Source organism: Pan troglodytes, chromosome 5 (genome assembly GCF_028858775.2).
Source record: "Pan troglodytes isolate AG18354 chromosome 5, NHGRI_mPanTro3-v2.0_pri, whole genome shotgun sequence".
NCBI classification, from domain to species: domain Eukaryota; kingdom Metazoa; phylum Chordata; class Mammalia; order Primates; family Hominidae; genus Pan; species Pan troglodytes.
In genome coordinates this window covers 141,072,313-141,099,505 of record NC_072403.2, presented here as the reverse complement: position 1 = coordinate 141,099,505, position 27,193 = coordinate 141,072,313, and the positions used below count along the sequence as shown (strand labels likewise).

The following is a 27,193-nucleotide window of genomic DNA, read 5'->3' as shown; positions in this document are numbered from 1 at the left end:
GGCATGGAATGGCAAAGCAGTATCTGCAGTTATTTTTCAACTGTTGAGGGAAACCTCCCTAGATATGGGGGAGTGGAAGTCAGAAGCTTTGATATTGGATTAGAATTGCAGCTAACATAATATAGCCCTTTATGACTCTACTGGGAATCAACAACTCTGATTTTGAATAATCTCTTGAGGCCTTATTTAGTCTTTTAGACCGTAAGCTTTACAAGGATTTTGTAGGTAGCATTTTATCTATAACCTTGAGATATGTAGGTTATGGTTCTCAGAAGGAAGATGAGAATATTCAAGATACTCAGGCAGAGCAACAAAGCCAATTTCTAAGTCACTTGATTCCATCTGTCTGAAGAAAAAGGTGGTATAAAAGTCAATTGCTTTCCTATATATTAGCAAAGAAAATTGGAATGTGAAGTTAAAAACACAAGACCATTTATACTAGCATGCCCCACAAAACACTTCAATATAAATCTAACAAATTATGTACAAAATCTATATAAGGAAAACTATAAAACTCCAATGAAAGAAATCAAAGAAAAATTAAATAAATGGAGAGGTATTTCATGTCCATAAATAGGAAGACTCAAGGTAGGATGTCAGTTCTTCCCAATTTGTGTAGATTCAAGGTAATCCCAGTCAAAATCCCAGCGAGTTATTTTTTGGATATCAACACACTGATTCTAAAATTTATATGGAGAGGAAAGACCAAGAACAGCCAACACAACGTTAAATAATATTGAACAAACTTGTAATGCTAACACTACCCAACTTCAAGACTTAGTATAAAACTATAGTTATCAAGACAATATAGTACTGGTGAGAAAAAAGTCACTTAGATCAATGGAACAGAATAGCAAGTCCAGAAATACACCCACATGAATATGGCCATCTGATCTTTCACAAAGGAGCAAAGGGAATTCAATGAAGAAAGGAAAGTGTTTTCAACAAATGGCACTAGAAAAACTGGACATCATTTGTGTTATGGTTAGAATATGGTTTGTCGCAATCAAAATCCATAGTGAGGTTTGGTTCCTAATGGGGTGATGTTGAGAGGTGGTGCCTTGGAGAGGTGATTAGGTTTTTAAAAAGGAATTAATACCTTTCTTGGAGTGAGTTCTTGCTCTTGTAGGACTGGATTAGCTACCTCGAGGGTGGGTTGTTAAAAAGGAAGTCTCCCTCTTGTGTTTGGTCATTTTGCACATGCCCACTTTTTCTTCCACTTCTCCACCATGTTAAGATGCAGCACAAGACTCTCACCAGAACTTGACCAAATGCACCTGTCCTAACTTGGATCTCCTAGTCAAGCTCCCAGGATCACAAGCTAAATAGAACTCTCTCCTTTATAAATTACCCAGCCTCAGGTATTCTGTTATAGCAACAGAATATTGACTGAGATAACTTGTGAAAAAATACATAAATGCAGATACAGACCCTCACAAAAATTAACACAAAATGGATCATATAAAATGCAAAACTATAACTCTTGGAAGATAACATAGAAGAAAATCTAAATAACCCTGAGTTTGTGGTAACTCTTTATATATAACACTAAAGTCAATATCCATGAAATAAAAATTCATTTTAGATTTTATTAAAATTAAAAATCATCTTCTCTATGAAAGACACTGTGAAGAGAATAAGAAGAGAAACTGCCATTTGCAAGAAAATATTTGCAAAAGATATACCTGATATGGTCCAAAACATACAAAGAACTCTTAAATCTCAACAAGAAAATATATTTAAAAATTGGAAAAAATCTAAACAGATACCTCAGCAAAGCTTATATACAGATGGAAAATAAGCACATGAAAACATGCTCATCATCTTAAATCATTAGAGAATTTCAAATTAAAACAACAATGATATACCACTACATACCTATTAGAATAGCTAATGTCTAAAACATTGACAATATGAAATGCTGGTGAGAATGTGGAGAAACAAGAACTCTCGTTCATTGCTGGTGAGAATGCAAAATTATACAACCATATTGGAAGATAGTTTGGCAGTTTATTACAAAACTAGCATACTCTGACCATATGATCCAGCAATTGGACTCTTTGGTATTTACCCAAATAAGTTGAATACTTATATCCACACAAGACTTATCACACAAGTGTTTATAGCAGCTTGATTCATATTGCCAGAACATGGTAGCAAGCAGGATGTTTTTCAGGAGATAAATGGATAATTCAACTGTGGTTATATCCAGACAACAAAATAGTATTCAGAGCTAAAAAGAAATGAATTGTCAAGGCAAGAAAAGACATGGTGGAACCTTACAGGCATATTGCTAAGTGAAAAAAGCCAACCTGAAAAGATAACACATTGTATGATTCTAACTACATGACATCTTGGAAAAAGCAAAATCATGGAGACAGTGAAGAAGAAAATGGCCAACCCCACTTTTGTCACTTCTGAAAAATTTTAGATTATGAGAGTAATATGTCTATCAGAAAATATGTGCTTCCAAAGCAATGTCAAGTCTGCTCAGGGTATGCACAACAACAGAAAGACAGCCACCTCTAGGACATCATAATAAACATTTGAAATGCTTTAGAATGTGTATGCTTCTCTTGCAGAGAATATTTTGGAATCCAGCAAACTAAACAACATTAAATCAAACATTTAAATTAAAAGCCACAGCTGACCAAATATTATTGTATCTGTTTATTTTATTATCTTGAAAGGCAGCTGCTTCCTAAGCGAAAGCAAATTAAACTCAGTTAAGCGAATTTTTTAATTTGATGGCATGAACCCGAAATCGATGTTTGAAAACAAGTGGCTTGATTTTAACCCACCTTGACTAGAAAGTAAATAGCTGATTCTTTTTTTATGTCTCTCATAGAAAAATGGTAAGAGATCTGCAGTGGAAGTCAGGAAATCATAAACCTAGTGTCTACCTGGTCTCTGGAGAAGCTGTATATCTTTGTTCAAGTGACTTAATCTTTCAGGGTCTCAGTTTCCACATTCCATTCCATGGACTCTCAACATATAAAACTGATTTTAAAAAAAACATCCGGTTTAAGAGGAAAAGAGATTCCCTATCTGCTCCATCCTACCTCCTGCCCCTAGCATGGAGGAACCACAAGAACACAGGGTGAAAACCATCTCACACAAAACACATTTAATAGAGTCCTACTCAAGTTCTTTCCAGTCTTCAAATTCTTTGTTTCTATGTAAATATCCAAAACATCTAACTTCCTCCTGATCCACAGAGCACAAGACTTTTACCCACACAATGCAACTCAGGCTCATAAAATTTGAGGGCTGGAAAAGAATTTGGCATACTATTTCGGTCCTCCCCTTGGTTCTGAAGAGATGTGGCCTTAAATGATCCCAGAAAAAATCTTTTAAAAATATTTCGGAAATCCAGACAAAGGAACTTAAATCCAACACTTTTTGTAAGTTTCAAATTTTTTAAAATTTAGGATAATTTTACCTGTATTTTCTCTTATCTTTTGTGTAAACAGAAATAACTGCTGTCCACAAAAAGCATCCCTTTATTCACTCAACAAAGAATTATTAAGTTCCTAAGGTCTCCAAAGCAATCTGCTAGGTTCTAGAGGTTAGAAGAAGAATAGAATCCAGTTGTCACTCACCAGGAATTTGCAGTTTAGTGAGAAAGTCAAAGAGGGATATTTCTGCCTGCTGGGTGGTAGGTGGTTTCATGGGAATTGTGCAGAAAAGGCCTAACTCAGGCAGAGTTGGGGGATAGGGTGATCAGAAACATTTCCTATAGAATTCAATGCTTAAATGCTTTTTGAATGATGACTAGAAGGTAATTACTCAGGAAAATGGTAGAAAGAAATCCTGTACTGAAGGGACATTGTGAGAAGAAACACATGAGAGAGCACTGAACACTTACCACGGGCATTTTAATTACTGGACCACGGGTCCCTTCTGAGCTGCAAGAGAGTTACAAGTCCAGAATGGTCTCTGAGCTTTCATTGAAAGACACTGAAATTTTAAACAGAGGACTAAGGTAATCAAATTTGAGTTTTATAAAGATTCTTCTCCACCAGGTATGTGAATAACATTTCAGAGGAGGGACGTTGGAGGTAGAAAAAGAGTTAGATGGTTTTTTCCTGTAATATAGGTAAGAAATTACGTAGCTTGAACACTGGCTGTTCAGTGTCTTGAATCATTCTAGTTGCTTTGCTCTGACACATGCCACATTTTCTGTGGCTGGGTTTGTGTATCATCAGTGCATCTAGATATGGACAATAGCTCAGCTGAGTGCAATTATTTTCTTTTCAATTGTTGTCATGGAGTCACTTTACCATATTTTGTAGGGTTATTTATTATTAGTAGTCAACTGAGTGTAAGATTATATTTGGCATTATATTCATAAAATTTTAAATCTGCAGGAGACATTCTAATTCACCTCATCTGTTTGTATTCATAACATGTTTTCCCAAAAGGTAGTTTTCTTATGGGGAAACCACAGATGAGGCCATGGGGACATAATGTAGGTAGAGCTCCTAACTCTGCCATGTGCTATAACCAGAAACCAGCCCTACTGGCCACTGTAACAAGCACCAGCCCTACCTTCTGCTTGAACTAAAATGAACTCTGTCGACCACTGTAGCCAGCATCTGTTCTGTTGCCCACCGTAACTGGCATCTGTCTCATACTGTAACCAGGACTGGCCATGTCACCCATTTGAATCCTTTATTTTGTTTGTTTTTGGGTGTTCTAATTAGGATTTTGTTTGAAAAACAGGTTCTGTTGCTAAAAAATTATAACCTCTTCCCAACAGGCCCTGTGAAGTTAAGGGTCTTACCTGTGTTTATAACTGGCTAGTGGGTAGCAGAGCTCAAACAGCGAAACTGTTAACACATATTCAGGAAGAGCTAGAAACTCTTCTAGAATCTGAAGCTATCTTCAATCCTCACGCAATATTCTGGTTCTGCCAAGTCTCCTTTCTCTCCCATTCCAAATTAATGGCAGTACATGTTAGACTTCCTGTTTTTTAAAAAATAGCTGCTTTCTAAGATTCACTTTATTCCTATGTAAATGTGTGGTTGGTGTGGTGTGTGTGTGTGTGTGCGTGCGTGCACATGCGTGGTTCGGTTTCTAATGAGATTGATAAATAAATTTGTATTTACATAGTCTTTGGTGGTGGCTAACAAGAGGTTATTTTAGGGTTCCCTTGTACAGGATAGACTATTGGATAAGAAAGTCAGTCCCTGAATTCAGACTAAAAGCATACTGCAGGTTTTTTTGTTTGGTTGGTTTTTTAAAGTCTTGGAAAGTCAAAGTCTAGGGAACTATCTGCAGATAATTAATCATCAGTAATTTTAAAAAGTAGTCATAAAAGAGTGCCCCCCAAATTTTTATGGGTAAATAATCACTTGGGGAGCTGATTAAAAACGTAGATTTCCCCAGATCTTCTGGGTAAGTGAATCCAGAGTAAGGGTCAATAGTAAACTTTTTTTTTTTTTTTTTGAGACAGAGTCTCGCTCTGTCACCCGGGCTGGAGTGCAGTGGCGCGATCATGGCTCACTGCAAGCTCCATCTCCCGGCTTCACGTCATTCTCCTGCCTCAGCCTCCCGAGTAGCTGGGATTACAGGTGCCCGCTACCCTGCCCGGCTAATTTTTTTGTATATTTAGTAGAGATGGGGTTTCATCGTGTTAGCCAGGATGGTCTCGATCTCCTGACCTCGTGATCCGCCCGCCTCAGCCTCCCAAAGTGCTGGGATTACAGGCGTGAGCCACCGCGCCCGGCCAATAATAAACATTTTAAATAAAGACTCCAGACGACTGATGCAAAAAAGCCTGAGCACCGCACTTGAGAGACTTTCATAGCAATAACTAGATTTTTAAAGGAGTTAATTTGACAGTTTTGCTGAACCCCTTAACCTGGCTTATCTCCTTTAAATAAACATACTGTACTATATAAGTCAGGGATGCAGAGTCAAACCTCATCCTTGCTGAGTCTTACGGGATCAAGCTGTCACGAGTTTCATTCCCTGCATAGTTAACATTTTCTTTAGCCTAAATATCTCTCACCATGCATAAAGCTCATGAGCTTTGTACAACAGAAATGATTTCTTGTGTTAAGCCCTTATTCTATCCATCACCCTCCAAATCTCTGCTAGATTGTGAGACACATTAAATTGCTCTATCATTTTCTAGGTAAAGTTTCAAAAGAGTTTCAGATCAAGAGCAGACTTAAGATTAGATATTAACATATTTACATTTCATCCCTGTACTTGCCTTGAACAAAAAAAGCAAAATAAAGCATTTTTGCTTTTATATAAAACCATCACATCTTAATTAAAAATTATGTGATATAAGAACACCACCTCCCTACTCACTCTTTTTTTTCCTGCAGTATGAGTAAAAGCAAGCTTAAGGCAGTAAATGGCCTAGGGGAACTTCAATGGCTTGCAAAGCTTTTTGTCTGTGGGTTATTTCCAGTTCCATTTCATTATAAATGACTTATTTCCAGAACACTGAGGCTGATGATCACTTCAAACCCAGTCCCAGATGAAAACTGGAAAGAAAAGCCATTTACTGTCCTACCAGATCATCTCTAAGACAGGTCCTGATAGTCAGTTACTTTGTATATCAAAATACCCTAAAAATTAGACATATATGAGCAAATTCTTCCTATTCTTTTTCCTTTCCTGCTGTATTTATTTCTTTATTCTTTCCATTTTTTTCCTTTCCTTGCCCTCCCTGCTTCCTCTTCCTTCCTCCCTCCTTCCTTCCCTCCCTTTTCCTTCCTTCCTTTTTCTTTCTTTCTCTTTCTCTTTCTTTCTTTCTCCCTCTCTTCCTTCCTTCCTTCTTTCTTTCTTTCTTTCTTCCGTTCTTTCTCCCTCTCTTCTTTCCTTCCTCCATCTTTCTTTCTCTTTCTTTCTTTCTCTTCCTTTTCTTTCTCTCTCTCTTTCTTTCTTTTTCTCTTTCTGCCTCTCTCTATCTCTCTCTTTTCTTCTTTCTTCCTCTCTCTCTTTCTGTCTGTTTATGTGTGAGGGGAGTCTTTCTAAAATTTCAACAAAATAATGCCTGACCTCAAATTAAGCCCAGTTGGAGTTAATAATAATAGCCAATACCAAATGCTTATCATTTTCAGACACCATCTTGAGTACTGCATATGTGTTAATTCATTTAACCCTCAAAATAACACTATAAAGTAGGTATTCATATTATTTTCATTTTATACATTAGGAAACAGTGGCACAGAAGATTAAGTAAATATATGTCTGTAAGAACTAAAGCAAACACGATTTCGTCTAACGCTAACACAATTTCCTTCCCTGTGCTAAATAATGCTGGGAGTAAGAAAAATTTCCACCCCCATTTTAAGAATGCTGTGAGCAATCTCCAAGAAAATCTTGTCTGCTCTGTGATCCATCTAAGCTAACTTCCTTATAGACTCATAACATGTTCTTCAATGTTTGTTCACTCTGGTGACAAATCCAAAACTATTATATAATAAACCCTGCAGAATCCCAACCAGTTTCCTCTCACTCAAGATTTGCCTTGAAATCACCCAGCCTTTTCCCTAAAGCCTGTAAATATTTTCCCCTGACCCTCACCTTCTGAGACATTACTAAGAACATCAAGGTGATGTTCTTGTTTACTGTAATAACTTCGAGAACTTTCTTGACCAACAGGTTTTTTTTTTTTTCCAGAGGTATTTTTGGGAAGTTGGCAGCTAACAGGTGTCTAATACTTATTAGGAACTAGAAGATTCTATTTCATTATAAAAAATAACCCTTTTGCTCCTAATTCTTCTAAAACAAAATGGATCAATATAGCAGCACATGGAACTTACCAAACTTCAGTAACTACTTAAAGAATTTTCAAAAATTTTTAAAAATTAAAAGGAAACAAAACTATTTACACTTGTATGATTCTTACACTATTGATCTCTAAAAAACTTCTCTACAAAGAAAAAAGAATCTCTAAGGGGCTCCTCCAACCCACATCAAATATAAAATGTGAAATGTAATAGGATGAAATTAATTTTTTAAAAACACACTTGTTTTGATATTACAAGCATCTTTACTATAAAACAATATTTTTATTCTGAAATTTTACTCAACCAGGAGTTGAGTTATTACTCACAAGAATGAGAAATTAAAACATTGTAAACAATAAACAAAAAGTGAAGAGAAAAAAAAGACCTTCAAAATCCAGTTATTTCAGAATGCTATAGCCAGGGAGGGGTTCTCTTCCTAGTGAAGGAAACGTCATATGGTAACTATTTCAGATACGAATACACAATGCAAAAGAAGGGCCCGTTTCTTTGGAAATAGCTGTAAATATATTCATCTGAGTAAAACAATCATGTGTGTCTAGTCATGCATGCTCTCTGCTCCTGTGGCTGTCACTGCTGTCGATCTGAAGTTGAGAGGCAATGGCCTCATGATTCAAGGAAACTGCTGAAGTGTGTACTCAGGCTTCAGTTTGAGAGATGGGTTCATTTATCATCATAATAAGCTATTACCATTGATAGGTCACAACTCATTGAAGAGACAGTCAGTCTAATTGGCTCAATTCCGTCAGCTTTCGATGTGCCTCAAGGAGATAAGCACTCTTTCGCAGGTAATTTTCAATCACCCAACAAACTACCTGTTTAATAATTCATCACATTTCAGTTTGAGGCCCTATCACATAGCCCCTTTTTCAGTGTGCCAAATGTTGGATTTTAACTGCCTGCAATCTCAGACACAGCTAATATAGAGGGAGAGCTTTAGAAAAAGTAAGGAAAGAGAGCACCTGCTTTGACTCAGTGGCTACTGCTGGAAGTGATGAGAAGACATCAGGAATAAAAAATGTAAGCTTTATGTTTCCTCAACATGCCCTGCTGAAAATAAGAATTTTTTGAAGATACTTGAAAAGATAAGAGTGCTATTCAAATCCTTGTGATCAATTAAACATGCCAAACAATTTTTAGCAGATAGGATTGGGGCATTTAATGCTTATTAAGTGATCATATTAAAGCAATAATTTTTACAACAGCTTAGCATAGAAAAGCAATAGTTTGTAATAGATTAAATCAGCAATAAAAATCAAGTCTATTCTAGTTAAAATATCTTTTACAAATTTGACAATATCTGTTCTTGAGTGGGGCACTAGAACAGAGCTTTTGCGACAAACTCACCTTGATGCAAATGCTAGATGTGACTCTAAATAGCTAAGTCACCTTATAATTACAAGGACATATTCGTTTCTCCACTTTAAAAGACAAATAGTAGTCATACATATAGATTAGATAGATAAACTACTTTGTTCCTAGGTTTAATTTCCTTCCTTCCTTCCTTCCTTCCTTCCTTCCTTCCTTCCTTCCTCCCTCCCTCCCTCCCTCCCTCCCTTCCTCCTTTCCTTTCCTTTCCCTTCCCTTCCTTTTTTTCTTTTCCTTTCTTTTTTTTTTGAGATGGAGTCTCAGTCTGTCACCCAGGCTGGAGTGCAGTGGCACAATTTCAGCTCACTGCAATCTCCGCCTCCCGGGTTCAGGTGATTCTCATGCCTCAGCCTCCCTGGTAGCGGGGACTACATGCACACACCACCACACCCGCTAATTTTTGTATTTTTAGTAGAGTGGGGTTTCACCATGTTGGCCAGGCTGGTCTCGAACTCCTGGTCTCCAGTGATCTGCCTGTCTCAACCACCAAAAGTGTTGGGATTACAGGCGTGAGCCAGTGAACCTGGCCTCCTAAGTTTAATTTATTTAAAATACACCTTGGATCATTCCATATTATTATACAAAAATCTTCCTTCCTTTTTTAATAATTTTATAGTGTTTGATGGCACGAGTGTACCAAAACTCATTTAATCAGTCTCTCAGTGATTGGCAGCTTTGTGGTGACTATTACAAACATTTCTGGAATGAATCACTTTGCATATATGTCATTTCACACACGTGTGTGTGTGTATGTGTGTATATATATATATATATATATATACTTACAGAATAAATTCCCAGAAGTATGTAAGACTGTGCATTTATAACTTTGGATTTTTTTTTCTTTTTTCTTTTTTTTTGAGATGGAATCCCTTGCTCTGTCACCCAGGCTGGAGTGTAGTGGCATGATCTCTGCTCACTGCAACCTCTGCCTCCTTGATTCAAGCGATTCTCCTGCCTCAGCCTCTCAAGTAGCTGGGACTACAGGCATGTGCCACTAGGTCCAGCTAATTTTTTGTATTTTTTTTTTTAGTAGAGACGGGGTTTCACCATGTTAACCAGGATGGTCTCCATCTCCTGATGTCGTGATCCATCTGCCTCAGCCTCCCAAAGTGCTGGGATTACAGGCATGAGCCACCCTGCCCAGCTATAACTTTGGATTTTTTTTTTTGGATTGCATCAATGTATATTCACACTACCAATTTAGGAGGACCTTTGTTCCTGAAGAAGCCACAGGAATGGCATGTGTTATTCATTTGGTTGACTTTCCTATATGTTAGAAGACAATGATTTCTCAGTGTAGTTAGCATACTATGAGTCAGGTTGAGTACCGTTTCATACATTTAAGAGCCATTTAAATTTCCTTCTCTATAAACTGCTCATTCATTTCTGTTGGACTGCTGGCATTTCTGTTATCAATTTCTTTAACTTCTTTATACATTAGAGAGATTCACCTTTTATTTGTTTTATATATATATAACAAGAATGAAAATTATGAGATTTTAAAAATAATTGATGTTTTATGATTTGTATTGGTTTGCTAGGGCTGCCATAATAAAATACCATAGACTGGGTGGCTTATACAACAGAAATGTATTGTTTCACAGTTCTAGAGGCTACAAGTCTGAAATCAAGGTATTGGCAGGGTTAGTTCCCTTTGAGGGCTAAGAGGAATCTGTTCCAGGCCTCTCTCCTTTGCTTGTGAATGGCCATCATCATGTTGACATGGTGTTTACCCTGTCTGTGTGTTTATCTCCAAATTGCCCTTTTTTTTTTTCATAAGGATACCAGTCATATTGCGTTAACGCCCACCTTAAGGATATTATTTTAACTTGCCACATTGTAGCCACAGAATACTGACTAGTTATAACATTTACTTCTCTAATTAGTTACTGATGGGCACAAACCTCAAATCCCTTTCACTGCTAGGTTGTCAGTGAAGCAGAGATAGTTAGATGTTTGTCATGTAATTTTCTTGGGAAGACATGAAGCGATGCATGTTAGCTCTAATTTGGCACCTTCAAAATAAAGTCTAAAACACTCTGTGGGTATTTCACAAAGCTGGTTAACTGATTTATTTATGTTTTGCACTTTGCTGCAAAGCTGCCATTAAAGGCATATAATCTACGTACTTGCTAAAATTAACTCTCTCTGATTGTCCATTTTAATTTTTAATGATGTCTTAACCTTACTACCACCAGATACTATGTCAGACAGGTGACAAAGTGTTTTTTAACAAATGTCTTTTACTGATATAAGGAAGATCTCCAAAATAAATTACTGCAGCATACAACTACAGAAATTCATAAAGCAATTGGCATTTATCGGACAGCTTCTGTGTGCTAAGGACATTTTCAAGAGCTTTGTACAATTCTGAGGGGTGCTAGAACCCTCATTTTGCAGATAATGAGAATCTGGCTCAACTAGATTAAGGGATATGTCCAAGATCACAAAGCTAATAAAGCAGAGATCCAGCATTTGAATCAGGTCTGTGAAACGCATAAAGACCAAAACACTAATCAAAGGTAACCACAAAAATGAGAGAATCAGGTCATCCGCTTATATGAGTAATAGCTTTCACCCAATTCTCATGGAAATCAAGGAGGAAAAAAAGTCATGTATTATTTTGCTATGTGAGATCAAGCTGTCAGCAGGATTGGTTCTTTATGAACACTACAAGGAATTAAGCTGTTGCAGCCCTCTCTCCTTAGCTTGTAGATGGCTGTCTTCTCCTTGTGTCTTCACACTGTCTGTGACCTATTTTCTTCTCCCACTACCAACAACACTCAACAACAGTAAACAAAATGCCAGGTTTAGAATTGACATAATACTGCCTCACTCAACCACAAGGGGTGGGTCTGATCTATTGCAAGTGGCAGGGGCCAGCATGTTGGGGGTTGCCCCATATGCACGTAGGCTAGTGTGTCAGAACCAACAATCCACTGGATCCAGATAGTTCCCCACTGAGCCGCACATAGAACATGAGTGTAAGAAGTTACTGAAAAGCTACAGAAAACAACGTGAAGTTTTACACTGAGAGTTTATTGAAACACTTTCAAATTGGTGCTGGTTTTCTTTCTTTAAGTTTGAAATGAGAAATGAGAGCTGGAGAAGCAAGCCTTTTTTATACTCTTCTTACAACCCAGTCTTTCTTTTTAAAACTTCAGAGGGAAAATTTTATACAGGAAGTATTTGAAGTTCTACTTTAAGTTTGTGTATTTAGGTATCCATTCCTTAACCATGGTGTTAGGCCCTACAGCTGAAAACATGACTGGCTAGAGGTCTTGTGATAGCTGGCACTAGTGACAAAGCATTGCTATTCACCTGTTTGATACACTTAATTTCTATTTGTAGGAGTAAATTTCCATCTGGTAACATTTTTCTTTTGCCTGAAGAACTTTCTACATTTCTTCTTGTGTACATCAGTCTGTGATACATTCTTTCAACTTCTATTTCTCTGAAACAATCTTTGTTTTTTCTTCGGTTTTGGAAGATATTTTTGCCTGGTAAAGAATTACAGACTGATAGTATTTGTTTTGTTCGTTTGATTGCTTTCGTTGTTTTTTCCTAATACTTTAACATATCTCTGTATTGTATTCTGGCTTGCAAAGTGTACTGGTGCATTCAGGCTGCTACAACAAAATAACACGGACTAGGTAGTTTTTAAGCATTAAAAATATACTGCTCACAGTGCTGGAGACTAGGAAATCCAAGATCCAGGCATCAGCAGATTTGATGTGTGGTGAGGGCTTGCTCTCTGCTTCCAAGGTGGTACCTCCTTGCTGCCCCTTCACATAAAGGAAAGGGCAAGGCAGCATCCTCAACCTCTTTTGTAAGGACGTTAATCCCATTCATGGAGATTAGAGCCCTCAAGACTTAATCACTCCCCCAAAAGCCCCACCTCTAAATACTATCACATTAGGCATTAGGTTCCAGCATATAAGTTTTAGGGGGACACCAACATTCAGACCATACCATATAGTGTCTGACAAGAGACTATTCTTCCTTATCTTTGTTCCTCTGCACCTGTTGTGTTTTCTTTTCTTTTCTTTTTTTTCTTTTTTTCTTTTTTTTTGAGACAGACTCTCACTCTGTTGCTTAGGCTGGAGTGCCGTGGTATGATCTCGGCTCACTGCAACCACCGCCTCCCAGGTTCAAGTGATTCTCCTGCCTCAGCCTCCCAAGCAGCTGGGACTACAGGTGTGCACCACCATGCCCTGCTAATTTTTGTATTTTTAGTAGAGATGGGGTTTCACCATATTGGCCAGGCTGGTCTTGAACTCCTGACCTCGTGATCCACCTGCCTTGGCCTCCCAAAGTGCTGGGATTACAGGCATGAGCCACTGCGCCTGGCCATGTTAGTTTTTTTCTGATTGCTTTTACAATTTTCCAGTTATCTGTCTTTTTAATAATTTGATTCTGATATATCTTGACATGATTTTCTTGCCATTTGGGGTTCTGTTTCCATTGATTGATTTTCCTCCTGGTAGTGGCTTATATGCTCTGCTTGTTTATGTACCTGGTAATTTTTGATTTGATGCCAAACATCATGAATTTTACATTGTTGAGTGCTGGATTTTGTTGTAATTAAATAGTACTGGACTTTGTTCTGGCATGCAGTTAATTTATTTGGAATAAGTTGACTTCTTTTAAGGCTGTTTTCAAGATTTGTTGGGGTGAACCTAGAGTAGCTTGTAGTTTGGAGCTAATTTAGTCCCTCTTATGAAGACATTCCACTTTGGGTGTTAGGAAAATAAACTATTAGCAGCCCTGTATCAGCTCAGGAATTGTTTCTCTTACTACTTTTTAGTGATTCTTTCATTAGCCTTAGGTAGTTTTCTTTCACATATTTGCAACTCAGTACTCCGGTTTCTCTTTGCAGATAGCTGCAGCTCTCTCCTCGTCTCTCTCTCTGTGCAGGTCAGGTTCCTCTTCCCTTGTATGCTGCCTCACAAATGCTAGCTGCCTTGGCCTCCATGAACCCTAACCTCTGTCTTTCAATTTGGCAAGGCCAGGCTGTGTTTGGCTTTTTTCTCAATATACCAATGCACTTCACCCTGGAGACTGTCCCCAGGCAATAAACTTGGGGCAATTGTAAACCTCACCCCATTTGTTTCTCTTTTTCAGAGATCGCAGTTTTATGCTATCTGTGGAACAGTGTCTAAAAACTGTTGTTCCATATTTTTTCCCCCTCAGGCTTTGTTGTTGTTTAAGGTAGATAAGGAAATCTAGATACTATTATTCAATTATGGTCAGGAGCAGAAATCTCAATGTGTTGTCTTTATAAAGGTTTGTCTTTAGCATAATTTTTGAAAATTTATGATTTGTTTCAATGGGAGTTTATTTTTATGTATAATGTGGAGTAAGGATGCAGAAATTTTATTTTTTTCTCTAGATAATCAGTGGTACCAGACCATTTACTGTATAGGGTCTATCCCATTGTCATTGATCTGCAATGCCTATTTCAATAAAAGTTAAGTTTTCATCTATGTATGTAATATCTATGGGCTATTTTTTCAGATCTATTGGTTTATTTTCACACTAATAGCATTTTGCCTTAATCATTATATCTTTTAAAGTCCTAACTCTTTATATCAGATAAGATTTTCATAAGGGCATTAATTCCATTCATGGAGATTAGAACCCTCATGACCTAATCCGTTTCCAAAAAGCCCCACTTCTTTCCTTTAGAATTTCTAAATATATATATATATACACACACACCCACACACACATATACACACGTGTATATGTGTACGTACACACATATACACACGTGTACGTACACATATACACACGTGTATATGTGTACGTACACACATATACACACGTGTACGTACACACATATACACACGTGTACGTACACACATATACACACGTGTATATGTGTACGTACACACATATACACACATGTGTATATGTGTGTACGTACACATATATATACACGTGTGTATATGTGTACATGTATATATATACATATATGTATATGCGTATACATATACATGTATATATAAACATATATATACGTGTATACATATACATGTGTGTATATATATATATATTTCTGGAGAGTCTCGCTCTATGCCCCAGGCTGGAGTGCAGTGACCCAATCTTGGCTCACTGCAGCCTCTGCCTCCTGGGTCCAAGCAATTCTCTTGCATCAGCCTCCCGAGTAGCTGGGATTACAGGCGCTTGTCACCACACCTGGCTAACTTTTGTATTTTTAGTAGAGACAGGGTTTTGCCATGTTGGCCAGGGTGGTCTCGAACTTCTGACCTCAGGTGATCCACCTGCCTTGGCTGGCCTCCCAAAGTGCTGGGATTACATATGTGAGCCATGGCACCCTGCCTATAATTTCTTTTGATTATTCTTGGCCATTGGCTTTTCCCTACAAATTTAATCCTTGGTACTATTTATATTTATTGCTATTATACATGGCCTCTTAAAAATTTTTTTTGAAAAGTGTTGTTGATATAAAAAAACATGATTGACTTTTGTATATTAATTTTGCATATAGTCTCCTTATTGACTCACTGATTAAGAATTTGTGTGTAGATTCTTTTGATTTTACAAGCAGATAAGTATATCATCTATAAGTGAGTTTTATTTCTTCCTTTCTGATCCCTATATATTTTATTTCCTATCTACTGCACTGTCCACATCTTCTAGCACAATGTTAAGTGGGAGTCGTTATAGTGAGAATTGTTTCATGTTTGTGATCTTAATACTTTAAACATTTTATATTAAATAAGATATTTGCTATTGATTTTTATGTAGATAGCCTTCATCAGTTAAAGTGCTTTTCCAATTCTAGTTTTCAAAATTTTTCAGACATGAAGAATGTTTAATTTTACCCATTTCTTTTTCTGTGTCTATTGAGATAATTGATTTTTTTCTCTTTCAATCAGGCCATATGGTCAATTAGTTAAACTGGTTTTCTAATTTTAAAGTAACCTCAAACACGGATGATAAAATCCACTTGGCCAATTTAGCCTGACTATTTTTATAAACTGATGGATTTGGGTTGTTAATGTTTTATTTAGGATATTTTCATCTATATTCATGAGTGACTTTGGGTAGGGGTTTTCTTCTTCATAGTCCTCTTGTCGAGATTTTATATCAAGCCACATACAATTATTTGAGGAGTACGTCCCAAGTGTTCTATTCTCTGGAAAGTTTGTATAATTTTGCATTTTTTAAAAATTTTGAATTTTGATTGATATTACTTGCAAATAAATAGGCTTGGAGTTAACTTCATTGGAAGGTTTATTTGACTGCTGATTCAATTACTTTAATGTTTATCTGACATTATAGATTTTTTTTCTTTGAGTCAGTTTTTTTATGTTGCATGTTCCTAGAAGGATATTCCTTTTTCTAAATTGTATTCTAATTTATTGTGTGTAAATTTTCATAATACTCTTAATTTGTTTATTTTCTGATACTTCCTTATTTGTTTATTTTTGAAGTAATTGCAGTTATGCCCATTTTTACATTTCTAAAATTGTTTATGTGTGTTTTACCCACTTTTTGCTTGATTAATCTTGCCAGAGCTTTGAAACCATTTAAAAAACTTGTTGGATTTGTGTCCTCTCTATTGACATTTGTTATTCATCTCATTAATTTGTATTTTTATAAATTCATATCTTCGCCGTTCCCTTTCTTTTGAATAAGCTGCTTCAGCATCTCTATTCCAAAGATCAATGCCTTGCAAGAACTAATAAACTTAACTGATTGAAAAAATGCTTAACTGGAATGGGCTATAGACACATCTGGATTGTAATCCTGGCTCTATTTCTTCCTAATTTGGATTTCTTGGTTTATTAGCTGATGACTTGGGTCATGTATATTAACAAAGATAAAAAGAGAAACTCACAAGTAAGCTAAATATTAATAATATTTAATAATATTAAATAATAATATTAGGTGACATGTGTTTTGTGCAGAATCTGTATAAACACTACCTCCTTTGTCCTGACCAGTAAATTCCTGCCAATGTAGCCCTAGATTATGTAAGTTTTGTTGCCAACCACATCACAAACCAACTCATATTGAAATTACTGTCAAGTAAGCTATTTTATTTTTCTCAAGAGTTTTTAATAAATGGAATATTCTCCTATCTAGTATTCGTTCAGTTGACGAATTATAAACAAAATGTAAAACACTGTAGGCAGAATGCATGTGAATATTAAAATGCTTTTTATATAACAATTTTTAACATTAGAACTAATGCTTTATAAATTTAATTAGGAAAAACGTCAAGAGAATGTTACGACGGATATGTAAGACAGAGGTTTCTATGTTTGACCTTGAGCTCCTGCATTTGTGTTACTTTTACACAGCAGATTCTATCATAGCTATGGGAAATAAATCAGTCCTTGATGTTTTTTTGTTTTTTAATACTTATTTTCTCATTAATCCTTAACAATTTGTAAACCAAAAAGTATCAGACAGGTCTCAATCAATTTAGAGGTTTATTTGGCAAGGTTAAGGACCATGGCCTGTGACACAGCCTTAGGAGGTCCTGAGAATATGTGCCCAAGATGACTGGGTTACAGCTTGGCTTTATATATTTTAGGGAGACGAAAGTTGCAGGCAAAGACATACACCAGTACTAAGTTACACATTGGTTCGGCCCAGAAAGGTAGGACATCTTGAAGCGAGGTGGGGGCTTCCAAGTCATTGATGGATTCAAAGATTTTCTGACTGGCAATTGGTCGAAAGAGTAAAATTCTGCCTGAACAGTTGAAGTCAGCTTGAGTTAAGAGAGTGGGTTGTGGAAGCCATGGTTCTTGTCATGTAGATAAAGCCTCAAGGTAGTAGGGTAAAGTAGCAGGCTGATGGTGAATGTCTCTTGCCAGACCTTAAAAGGTATCTGATTCTCCAGAAAAGACTTAGTAAGGGAAGAAGATTCTCTATAGAATGCAAATTTCCCCAAGAGACAGCTCTGCAAGGTCATTTCAGAATATGTCAAATAAATATATTTTGGTATAAAATACTTTGATTTCTTTTAGGGCCTGCTATCTGTTATGTTATGCTATACCAGAGTGAGGTTAGAATTTGGTATCTTGTTGCTGTAAAGCGTCTGTCTAGTCAGTTTTAAAATCTCTGTTTTAATGTTACTGTTGGTCTGTGGTGTCTAAACTCCAAAGGGAGCAGGGTATAATGAGGAATGTGTAATCGTCCCTTCCCATGATGTTCAGGTTTCTTTAGGTTTCTTTGGGATTCCCTTGGCCAAGAAGGGGGTCCGTTCAGTCAGGGGTCTTAGAATTTTATTTTTGGTTTACAAATTCATTCAGTTTATTCTAGGCAGCAAACCTTCTTCCTGGTTCTACTCCATTGCCAAGTTAGTCTTGATGGGATCTGATTTATGGAATAAAAAATCAACCACAGTTGATTTATCCTATTTACTTTTATAGCCATGCCATTCTTCACTTGCATAATGATCTTCTTAACTAACCCATTTAATCCAAGATTTAAATAGGAGGAAGTTATGGATGGTGAGGAGGGGTTTGAACTCCACTTCTGAATAATTTTGAGGACTATGGAGCAAAGAAGTCACAAAATATGCTGCTCAAAGGAGAGTGGAACATATTTGTTAGCGAGTTTTTAATTATTTTGTAAAGCAAGACAGAATTCATCTTTCAACTCCCACAAATCCAACTCAATGGGCATTTCTGAGCAACCTAAAAAAAACAATTTCTTAGAGTTTTGTTTGTTTGTGTTAAGCATGTAGCATCAATTACAAGGTATTTGTTGAGCTTCTTTTATATGATGAGATCTACCCTGTCCTACAAATCTCAAATATCAATTTCCTTCTTCAAATCTATAGCTTTAATTTGAGATCCATGAAGTAGAACGGAAAGTCAAGCAAGAACAACAAAACAAAAGAGTTTACCAGAGATTACTTTTAGAAGCCAGATGCTATTATGTCAGCAGACTCTCCTAATGTGCATCTTAAACTAGACTATAGGTATTCTTGGCAACTACATGAACAAATTTAAAGGCTTCTCTAAGCTAGAAACAGAAAGACAGCATAATGCTGTAGAAAATAAGCAGGTTTTGGTAAAGAACAAATCACATAAGATTAATTTAATAATATTCAGAGAGAGAATTTCAAACCTTAATGGTAATGCAGGAACAGCAGACAAGCCAAGCTAGCTTCTCTCAGAACTTTACAGATGCAGAGAGAATTGCTTTTGGAAGCTGCATTAACTATTTCAGACCACTAGGGCAACCTTAAGCAAATGACTGTTGCAATGTTCCAGTAGCACTTAGTTTACTAGGGCAGTAAATTATCCCAACTCTGAAGTTCCCAAACTGTTTCTGAATAGCTGTAGCCTGCAGCAAACCAGCAGGATTCTTTGTCCTCTAGCTCTTTCCACTGCTGCCTAGTTGCTTAAACAAATGCCCTAAAACCAAGCATTAACATTTGCCAAGCATTTTGAAAATGAAATGCACCTAGGATAGCCCTGTGGGTGCCTGATTTAATTCTCTTTGACTATCAAGAACGAGGCGGGAAAATTAACACTTGATTCTGCCAGTTGTGCCAAATATTCACTGGTACATAGGGGAAAAAATTTGAGGAATAACTCCTAGCTGAGACTGTGGGAATTTCAAAAATAGAAAGTATAAAAACGTGCTAAGTTTTCCGAGGCCTCATCCATTATCCACACATACACTTATAATCACTTACTTATACTTCATTATTCCAAAACAGTAAAAATGTGAAAAATGTTTCACAGGATACAAAGCACTCCTTTGCTAAATTGGCTAGTATTCTTGAGTTTTATTACAACCAGGCAGACATCCATGTTAGCAAAAATGTGTCCCATGTGAGCCACTTTTATTATTTGGGATTAGGCTCCTAAAAAAAGAATAACAGCATGTGGCATCTCCATTATAAGAGAACATGCACAGCATATCGCCCTTCTGTTAGAAGAAGCCTTATAACCAAGCAACTTGGAAAATGTTTGAAAGTCTGTATATAAATATTTAGGAAAAGCTAATAGCATCTCATAATTTTTTCCAATTAGGAAATAACACTAAAAAAGCAGAGGAAGGATTATGTACCATAGACTCCTGGTCATGGATGTAAATAAAATTCAATATTTAAGCAGATGCACTTGTATCTTGATACGCTATTTCTGTCAGATTCTGGCAATGGTTCCAATTCGAACAGCAATTACTGGTAAAGAATTTAGCCTCAACTATTTAGAAAAGTGGCTTTATTGAATTTACCAACAAGGCCCTACAATTTTCCATTTCCTTAGCAAGATATTAAATCAACCAAGCTAAGCATGTCATCATGACTATAATTTACGTGATGTGACATGACAGTTAAGATGTACTGTGGTAATTTCTGAGAGCTTGCAGTATTATTGTAGTATCAAAAATTTACATGGTTCAGTTATTAAGGCAAATTGTTTCATTCATACTGAGATGCCTGACAGTAAACCACCAAGGGCTTCCACGTTACATTAAAAATGTCCTCCATATTCAAACAATTTGCACACCCTGTTACTGTTATTTTGTTCACTGAATGGAAACGGCAGCACAGGCAAGAACAGTGTTTTGATGTGAAAATGATCGGTAGGGGAATATGAAGAGCTTCATTGTGGGTTATAAGAAAAATATTTCAGCCAGGATAAGGGAAGTTATCTTCGGGAACCAACAACTACTAATGGGATGTCCAAATTCTTTGTTCTGATTCTATTGAATATTCCATTTGCTTGCTTTCCTTCTGTCAGTTTGATTGTCAGCCAACAGAAAAAAAAATGCATATGACCAAAGAAGAAAGGATGGAAAATCTGGTAAAGAATATTTCTATTATAAGCTACTTTAATTAAGTGTTGCCATCATATAAGAAATAAGGCCTCTGAAATTCATCCAATTTTGACCTAAGGCTCTTCTTGGAGCTCTCAGTTTTTTTTTTTTAATTGACAGTATATTTTTATATTTTTTTGGCAATTTTAAGCAGTAGAAATTCAAGTCTTATGTGCTATTTTGTTCTTTTGGGAATACCAGAGTTTCCTAAATAGAATAGGATAAAATGACTTCTTGCTGTAAAGGGCCTTGCAAATAAAAGCTTAATTCGATTTTTATTACAGCTATTGAATTTTATGCAACATACTCTGTCTCTTAAAATACATGTTCATTGAAAATGTGTTTTAGACATTTACACATTTTTTGTAATAGCATTCAGAGGTCTATTAAATATAAGAAACTGGCCATGAGTTAAAAGTGTTTCAACCAGCCAACACCACCAGTTCCCATTCACTGAGTAGCATATGAGATACTAAGTTTTTCTATTTCAATACTCACATGTCATGCAAGAAAACCACTGACTATAAACATACTTTTATTTGCTTAATCAATTATGATTTCTTCATAAATAATGCTATATTTTGTTAGGTGTAAACTAGGCTTAAACAACATTAATTTAGGAAGGGATTTTCCCATCACACCTTCTGGTGTGATCAGGTATTTTAACTATCAGCTGAGAAGGTATTAACTTTCACAGAACAAGCAAGTATTCACGTTTATAAATAAGTCACCAAATTTTGTTTCCAACAAAGTATTAGGCAAGATAAAATAAAATTCTAAACCCCAGGATATCTATCTAGATAGAAGTAATCCACAACAGAAAAAAATAAGCCTGTATTTCTGAGGCTGCTACATTTGTTTATCTGTGTATGTTTTTACATATGTGTGGGCTTTAAAACAAACATGTGCTTCCAATCTGGCACTTTTAGGGTAGTTTCTGCCTGAGCTCCAGCAAATATGTTGTTTACATAAGCCTCATGGCAAGCATTTAATTAGTTATGTAATACATTTCTTTTCCAATTAACATTCATATCAGGTAGAAAGAAAAGTAAATCTCTTGAGTATCAGTTTTGAAATGAAATAGAAACCGAAGAGAAAAACTTCAGTAAGTATCCCACCATAGACAACTCCAGAAAACAGCTCTTTTCACATAAACACAACACAGTTTCTTCCAATACCTATAATTTGCTTTACGAAAATATCCTAGCGGCTTCATTAATTTATTTGCCCATTCAAAAAGTTTACATAGAACATCAGCTATACAAAGTTGCATATTAAGGATGCCGTGGCTCTTTAAGGTCTTGTGCAACATGGAAGAAACGCCCAACTCAATGTGATTTAGCTGGTTCTGGCAATCCAATTCAGTGTGTATTTGATTTTGTCTTTCTTTAAAAGAATTACCAACTAAAACCCATTCTCACGATCAGTCAGTTAAAGCAGAATAGCGGGAAGCAAGCGCGGACTTACTTTGTTTCCCAGATAGGGAGCCGGCGCGCTCCAGTAGTAGCTGTGCGGCAGGACTTGCCGGGCCTCCGCGTTACTGATGCTGATCTGCTGAGGTGAGTCCAAGTCGTCCTGCTGGGGAACCACTCGAATGCGGCCAGGAAGGTCAGTCAGATACCAGCCACTCATATCTTGTATCTTAGAGAAAACACACAGTCATCATTAATTTTAAAAAAATATCTATCAGCTGCTTTTCTCTTTCATGTTCCTGGTCGTGTCCACTTTTGGAAATTAAAAACAAAAAAAAAAAACCAAACTACAAACATTTAGAAAAAAACCTGAGCATTATGAATATCATTAGACATATTATATGTACTCACATAGGCTTCCATTGTTTATTTTTTTTCCTTGATGTTTCTAGGAGTTTCCAAGGTATTCTGTAATAATCTGTTTTCATTGAACCTATGCTTTTTAAAAAAATTGTGGTTCCAAATACCACTTTCTTAAAAATAGAAATTCACTCAAAGTCATACAACGGTTATAACATACACTTAATCAAACAGTTGGACTTTCAGTTCCATATTTTTTACTCCACTAGGAATTTATTGTTGCTTTTGGAAAAAACGACTTGAAAAAGTATTGCATATGTATTTGTAATGCAGAGGGAAAAAGAAAGAAACTATGCAAGTACCTGAAAGGTGGTGTTTCATTCAGTATTTCCACCCCTCCCACTTTTTAAAATTTCTACTTTGAGGCTTAAGGATATTTGAACCCACCAGCCTTGGTGCTATGACAACACCTGGCAATACTGTATGTATTCCTTCAGATAGGGTCAGAAGTGCTGTGGGGACCTACAGCCTAGATCCCTGGCCCAGAAATGGAAGGAACCTTAAAGGAGGAATCTGGGAATGCATAATGATTTGTTTTTACATCTTTATGCTTCAGCCAAGGTCAGGCCTACAGCCACACATCTAATTTAAAGCATCCTACCTAGTCAGGACAAAACACTGATTACTGAGGGCTTAGGGTACCAGCTACCAGGAACCTACTAGACATGCATGAGCTGCTTCATGTTGTGGGTGATGGGAAGCAGAATGCTAAGGGTGACTCTATGTGGCTGAAATATTTTTTTAAATTTCTTCATAGATTATTTGACTCTGCTTATCCCAAAGCTGTGAAATCACTGCAATTCCCTTAGTTAAATGAGAAATAGAAACCAGGTACAACCTGTTGACTTTCTGGACAACAAGTAATATATTCCTTGCTCTTCTTCCCTTTCTAACGTCACCCTTGAGGCATTCTAAGACAGTTGAGTGGGATTCTGTGTCTCTAGCATCTGATGATCAAAGCTTGAGTACCAGCTCTGCCCCTTGGCTGGCTATGAAACTTTGATCTATCAGTGGGGCAGTCTGGAGGGTGGGGTGGGACTTTATAAACAAAAGAGGAAGTTAGACTAGATGTCCATCTGTGGTTGATTCTTTGAAGTCTGCTCTGAAAGCAATACAGTTGATAACATATAGATAATATTTCATAATATGAGGCTTGACTTAAAAGCACTGCAGGCAGAGAAAATATTTTATAGCTCTGTTCAGGATTAGTTCACTGATTAAAGTTGAAAGGAAGAAGTGTTTAGGAAATAGTTTATCTAAATAGTAGTCTTTATAAAACACAACTCTGATAATGTCAGTCTTTAGCTTAAATTTCTTCAATGACACTCCAAGTAAAATATCTCAAATTCTTAGCATATTCAACCCTATAAGTTCTAGATTCTCATTCCCCCGTCTAGACTTCTTTCTCTCTCCAGCCCATTTCCTACCATTCTGCATTTCACACAGGCTGTGTGAAATTCCCAGAAGGTCCCATTTTCCTCTGATACTTTTCTGTATAGGGAGACAACATGCTCTTTGCACAGATTTGAAAAGGCAGTGGGTAATGTAGGCAGTGAAGTTAGAAAGGTAAACACATTTATGTTAAAGAAAGAAAATTTCAGTTGCTATTAAATAGTTTAATAATTTTTCAAACCAACTCAGAATGAAGGTATTGCCTATATTTAATGTCCCCTTTTAATAATGAAAGAGCCTAGGCAACATCAAATAGTAACTAAAGCGTTGGTGGATAATATGTATTATGTATATAGATGATACAGAGTTCTTCTCAACTTACATACGAACATACTAGTAAATGGAAAATATAATTCATATCACAATGTAGTGTTTTCTCTCTTAAATCATGCACCCTCGGAGTTGAAACCTTAATTGCATTATTGTTTCATAGAGTAATCATGGACACTAAAAAGACTATGTCTACCTATTCTAAGAAATTCCAGTCTACACAATATTACAAATACAACCTCAAAGGCTTTGAGCAAAAATACACAACAGCATTTGAAGAAAATTCCATTACTTCTTCCTGTAACTTTATGTAGAAGTTCACTATCAGAAACTGTTCATACAAAAGAACAACGATGAAAGCAACAAAGAAGGCTGGTGGGGCAGCAAACAGAACCAAATGGTGCTTGCTTACTTTGCCATAGGTCCAGTAGGAACTCTGACATCTGTTTGAAACCCCTGAACAGAAACACTCATCGCAGCCTTTCCAATTATCCTCTTGCAAATTGAAGAAGCCGGATTTGCAACGACTACAGTCTCCTCCTTCAACATTTTCCTGCAAATAAAGAGATGTATCAGCAACAGAGGTATCCTTCAACATTACGAGCTGCGTCCATGTCTGTATGAGGAAAATATTAACTGTACATTCTTCATTTTACCCTCTCAACTATATTTAACGTATAATGATATTTTTAAAAATCTGCTCAAAAGCTATGTGTTAAGCTGTATCCTTTCTAATTACACTGGTGAGAAAGATTATTGGATGGATGCAAATCTACTGTCGTAAAAGTGACTATGTTGATCTTCATGTAGGTTGAGTGTAGAGTAAATGTCATGATAAATACCTGTGCAGGAATGCATTAGATTGACTAAAATGGGGCCAGTTAGGTTCACTGTTCTGTTATTGAGCTACTTCATTTAAAGTTCACTGTTCTGTTATTGAGGTACTTCATTTAATTTCATGGTAAAATTAAAGACATTAATACATGGATGTATAATAGAACATTGATATTACACCAGTTATAAATACTTTTCACATTTCAGATTAAAAATATGTACATTTGAGGCAAGCATAGGAATTTGACAGGTAGAGAAACTGGGGTAAAGATCAGATAAAGTAGAAAGCAAAGTTTTCCTCTGGTTAACTTTTTACAGTGTTTTCTGTAACACATCAGTACAATCAGTTTGTCACACAGTGATACTATGGGAAAGATCTATTCTCATTCTGTGACTGCTCTCCAGACTGGTTTCATTAATCCTACTCTCAGTATACTGAAAAATTATTTGTATATAGTTGAGCTTAAAATGTGGACTCAGGCCAGTGAAAGCTGACCATATAATGAAAAACAGGGAAGGATATAATCTCTCAATTTAAAGAGTGGTTAATCTTAACTAATAATTCTAAAGGAAGGCATCCTGCTTTCCAGGAAACAGATTTGTAATATTCCCTACATACGCATTTTCTCTACATTTCCCCTCTTCCTTGAATTCCCTTATTATCAATTCTGAGGCTTTTTAAAAAATTCCCTTGGACATCTAACTTCTCTCTCCATGTAGTTTTCGTGGCCCTGTATACATTACCCTATCACAACCACAAAAAAGTATTGCTCAAAGATTGTTCTCTCTAGCTATCTACCGTAATCTATTCAGAGGTAGAAATTCTGTCTTACTAACTTTATAGTCTGAGAAAATAACATGGTTCCTGGTACAGCACTGAGCATTAGCTTCATAAAATTTATTAAGTTCAAATAAATCTCTTGGCAGTCATGTTTTTCATGCATAGCAAAGTGCTATATGCATACTACGAGCTGAATAAAAACACTTTAAACAAACCCAGATTGAGCAGAAGATAGGGATGATAAAATCTGAGAACACATAAGGAAAATCAGAAGAGAAGAGAAAAATAGCATGAAGAATTAAGGAGAAAAATTTAAGAATAAACAAAGCAGTCCTCCTTATATCCAAGAGAATAATTTGTTTTAAATTAACTTTTTGATACTGAATTTCTATGACTCATTTACAAACTCAGCCACTTCTATGTGGGAACCTTAATAAGCACTGCCCCAAGATTTTTGCCAGCTTACTTTTTAAGGCAGATTTCAGACATTTTGAAATGATAGATATCAGCAAAACTAATCAAACTAATTTCAGACTTACAGTGACAAATAAATCCCCAAAGCACTGAAGTTGAGAACATCTTCAAAAGAGTATAAAGGCAAGAAAGATGAAACATATCTGTAATTATGATTTAGTTTATCCCGTTGAGGACACAGTACAGCTGTTCTGTATACTGTGTTCTTATGCGCTTGGTCTAATCTACTTTTCATTTACTCTAATTTGAAAGCTTATAATGCCACTATTCTGAGATTCAGACTAAGTTCAACAATTAGAAATTTGCAGACATTAGCTACATTTTCCTTAGCTCCATTTTAGCCTAGTAAAATGACCTTGAAAAAATATGATTAAATAATTTCACATTCAATTTTATTTAGTAACCTGAAGCAACACATTAGGGTAGGAATTCTAGGCACTATGAAGATAAATAAGTCAAGGTCTGTCTTTAAATAAGTCTGTCTTTAAAGCCCAATATCTAGTTGGGTAAAAAGATATACTCACAATCAACTATAATGCAAGGTGGAATATGGTAAGTGCATCTGAGAAATAAATAATTACGGGAAC

The 27,193-nt window shown here is 36.2% G+C and overlaps 1 protein-coding gene across 4 annotated transcripts in view; it reads right to left on the bottom strand.

The window, feature by feature from the left end:
- Positions 1-27,193, bottom strand: part of LAMA2 (laminin subunit alpha 2) — a 634,923-nt gene that overhangs the window by 309,899 nt on the left and 297,831 nt on the right. For all 4 annotated transcript variants that reach the window (XM_016956287.4, XM_054686299.2, XM_054686300.2 and 1 more), the window contains exons 11-12: positions 24,930-25,070; positions 22,431-22,604 (exon numbers count right to left, since the gene is read on the bottom strand). In XM_016956287.4, the coding sequence (XP_016811776.1) occupies positions 22,431-22,604; positions 24,930-25,070 (315 nt within the window). The remainder of the gene's footprint in view (positions 1-22,430; positions 22,605-24,929; positions 25,071-27,193) is intronic.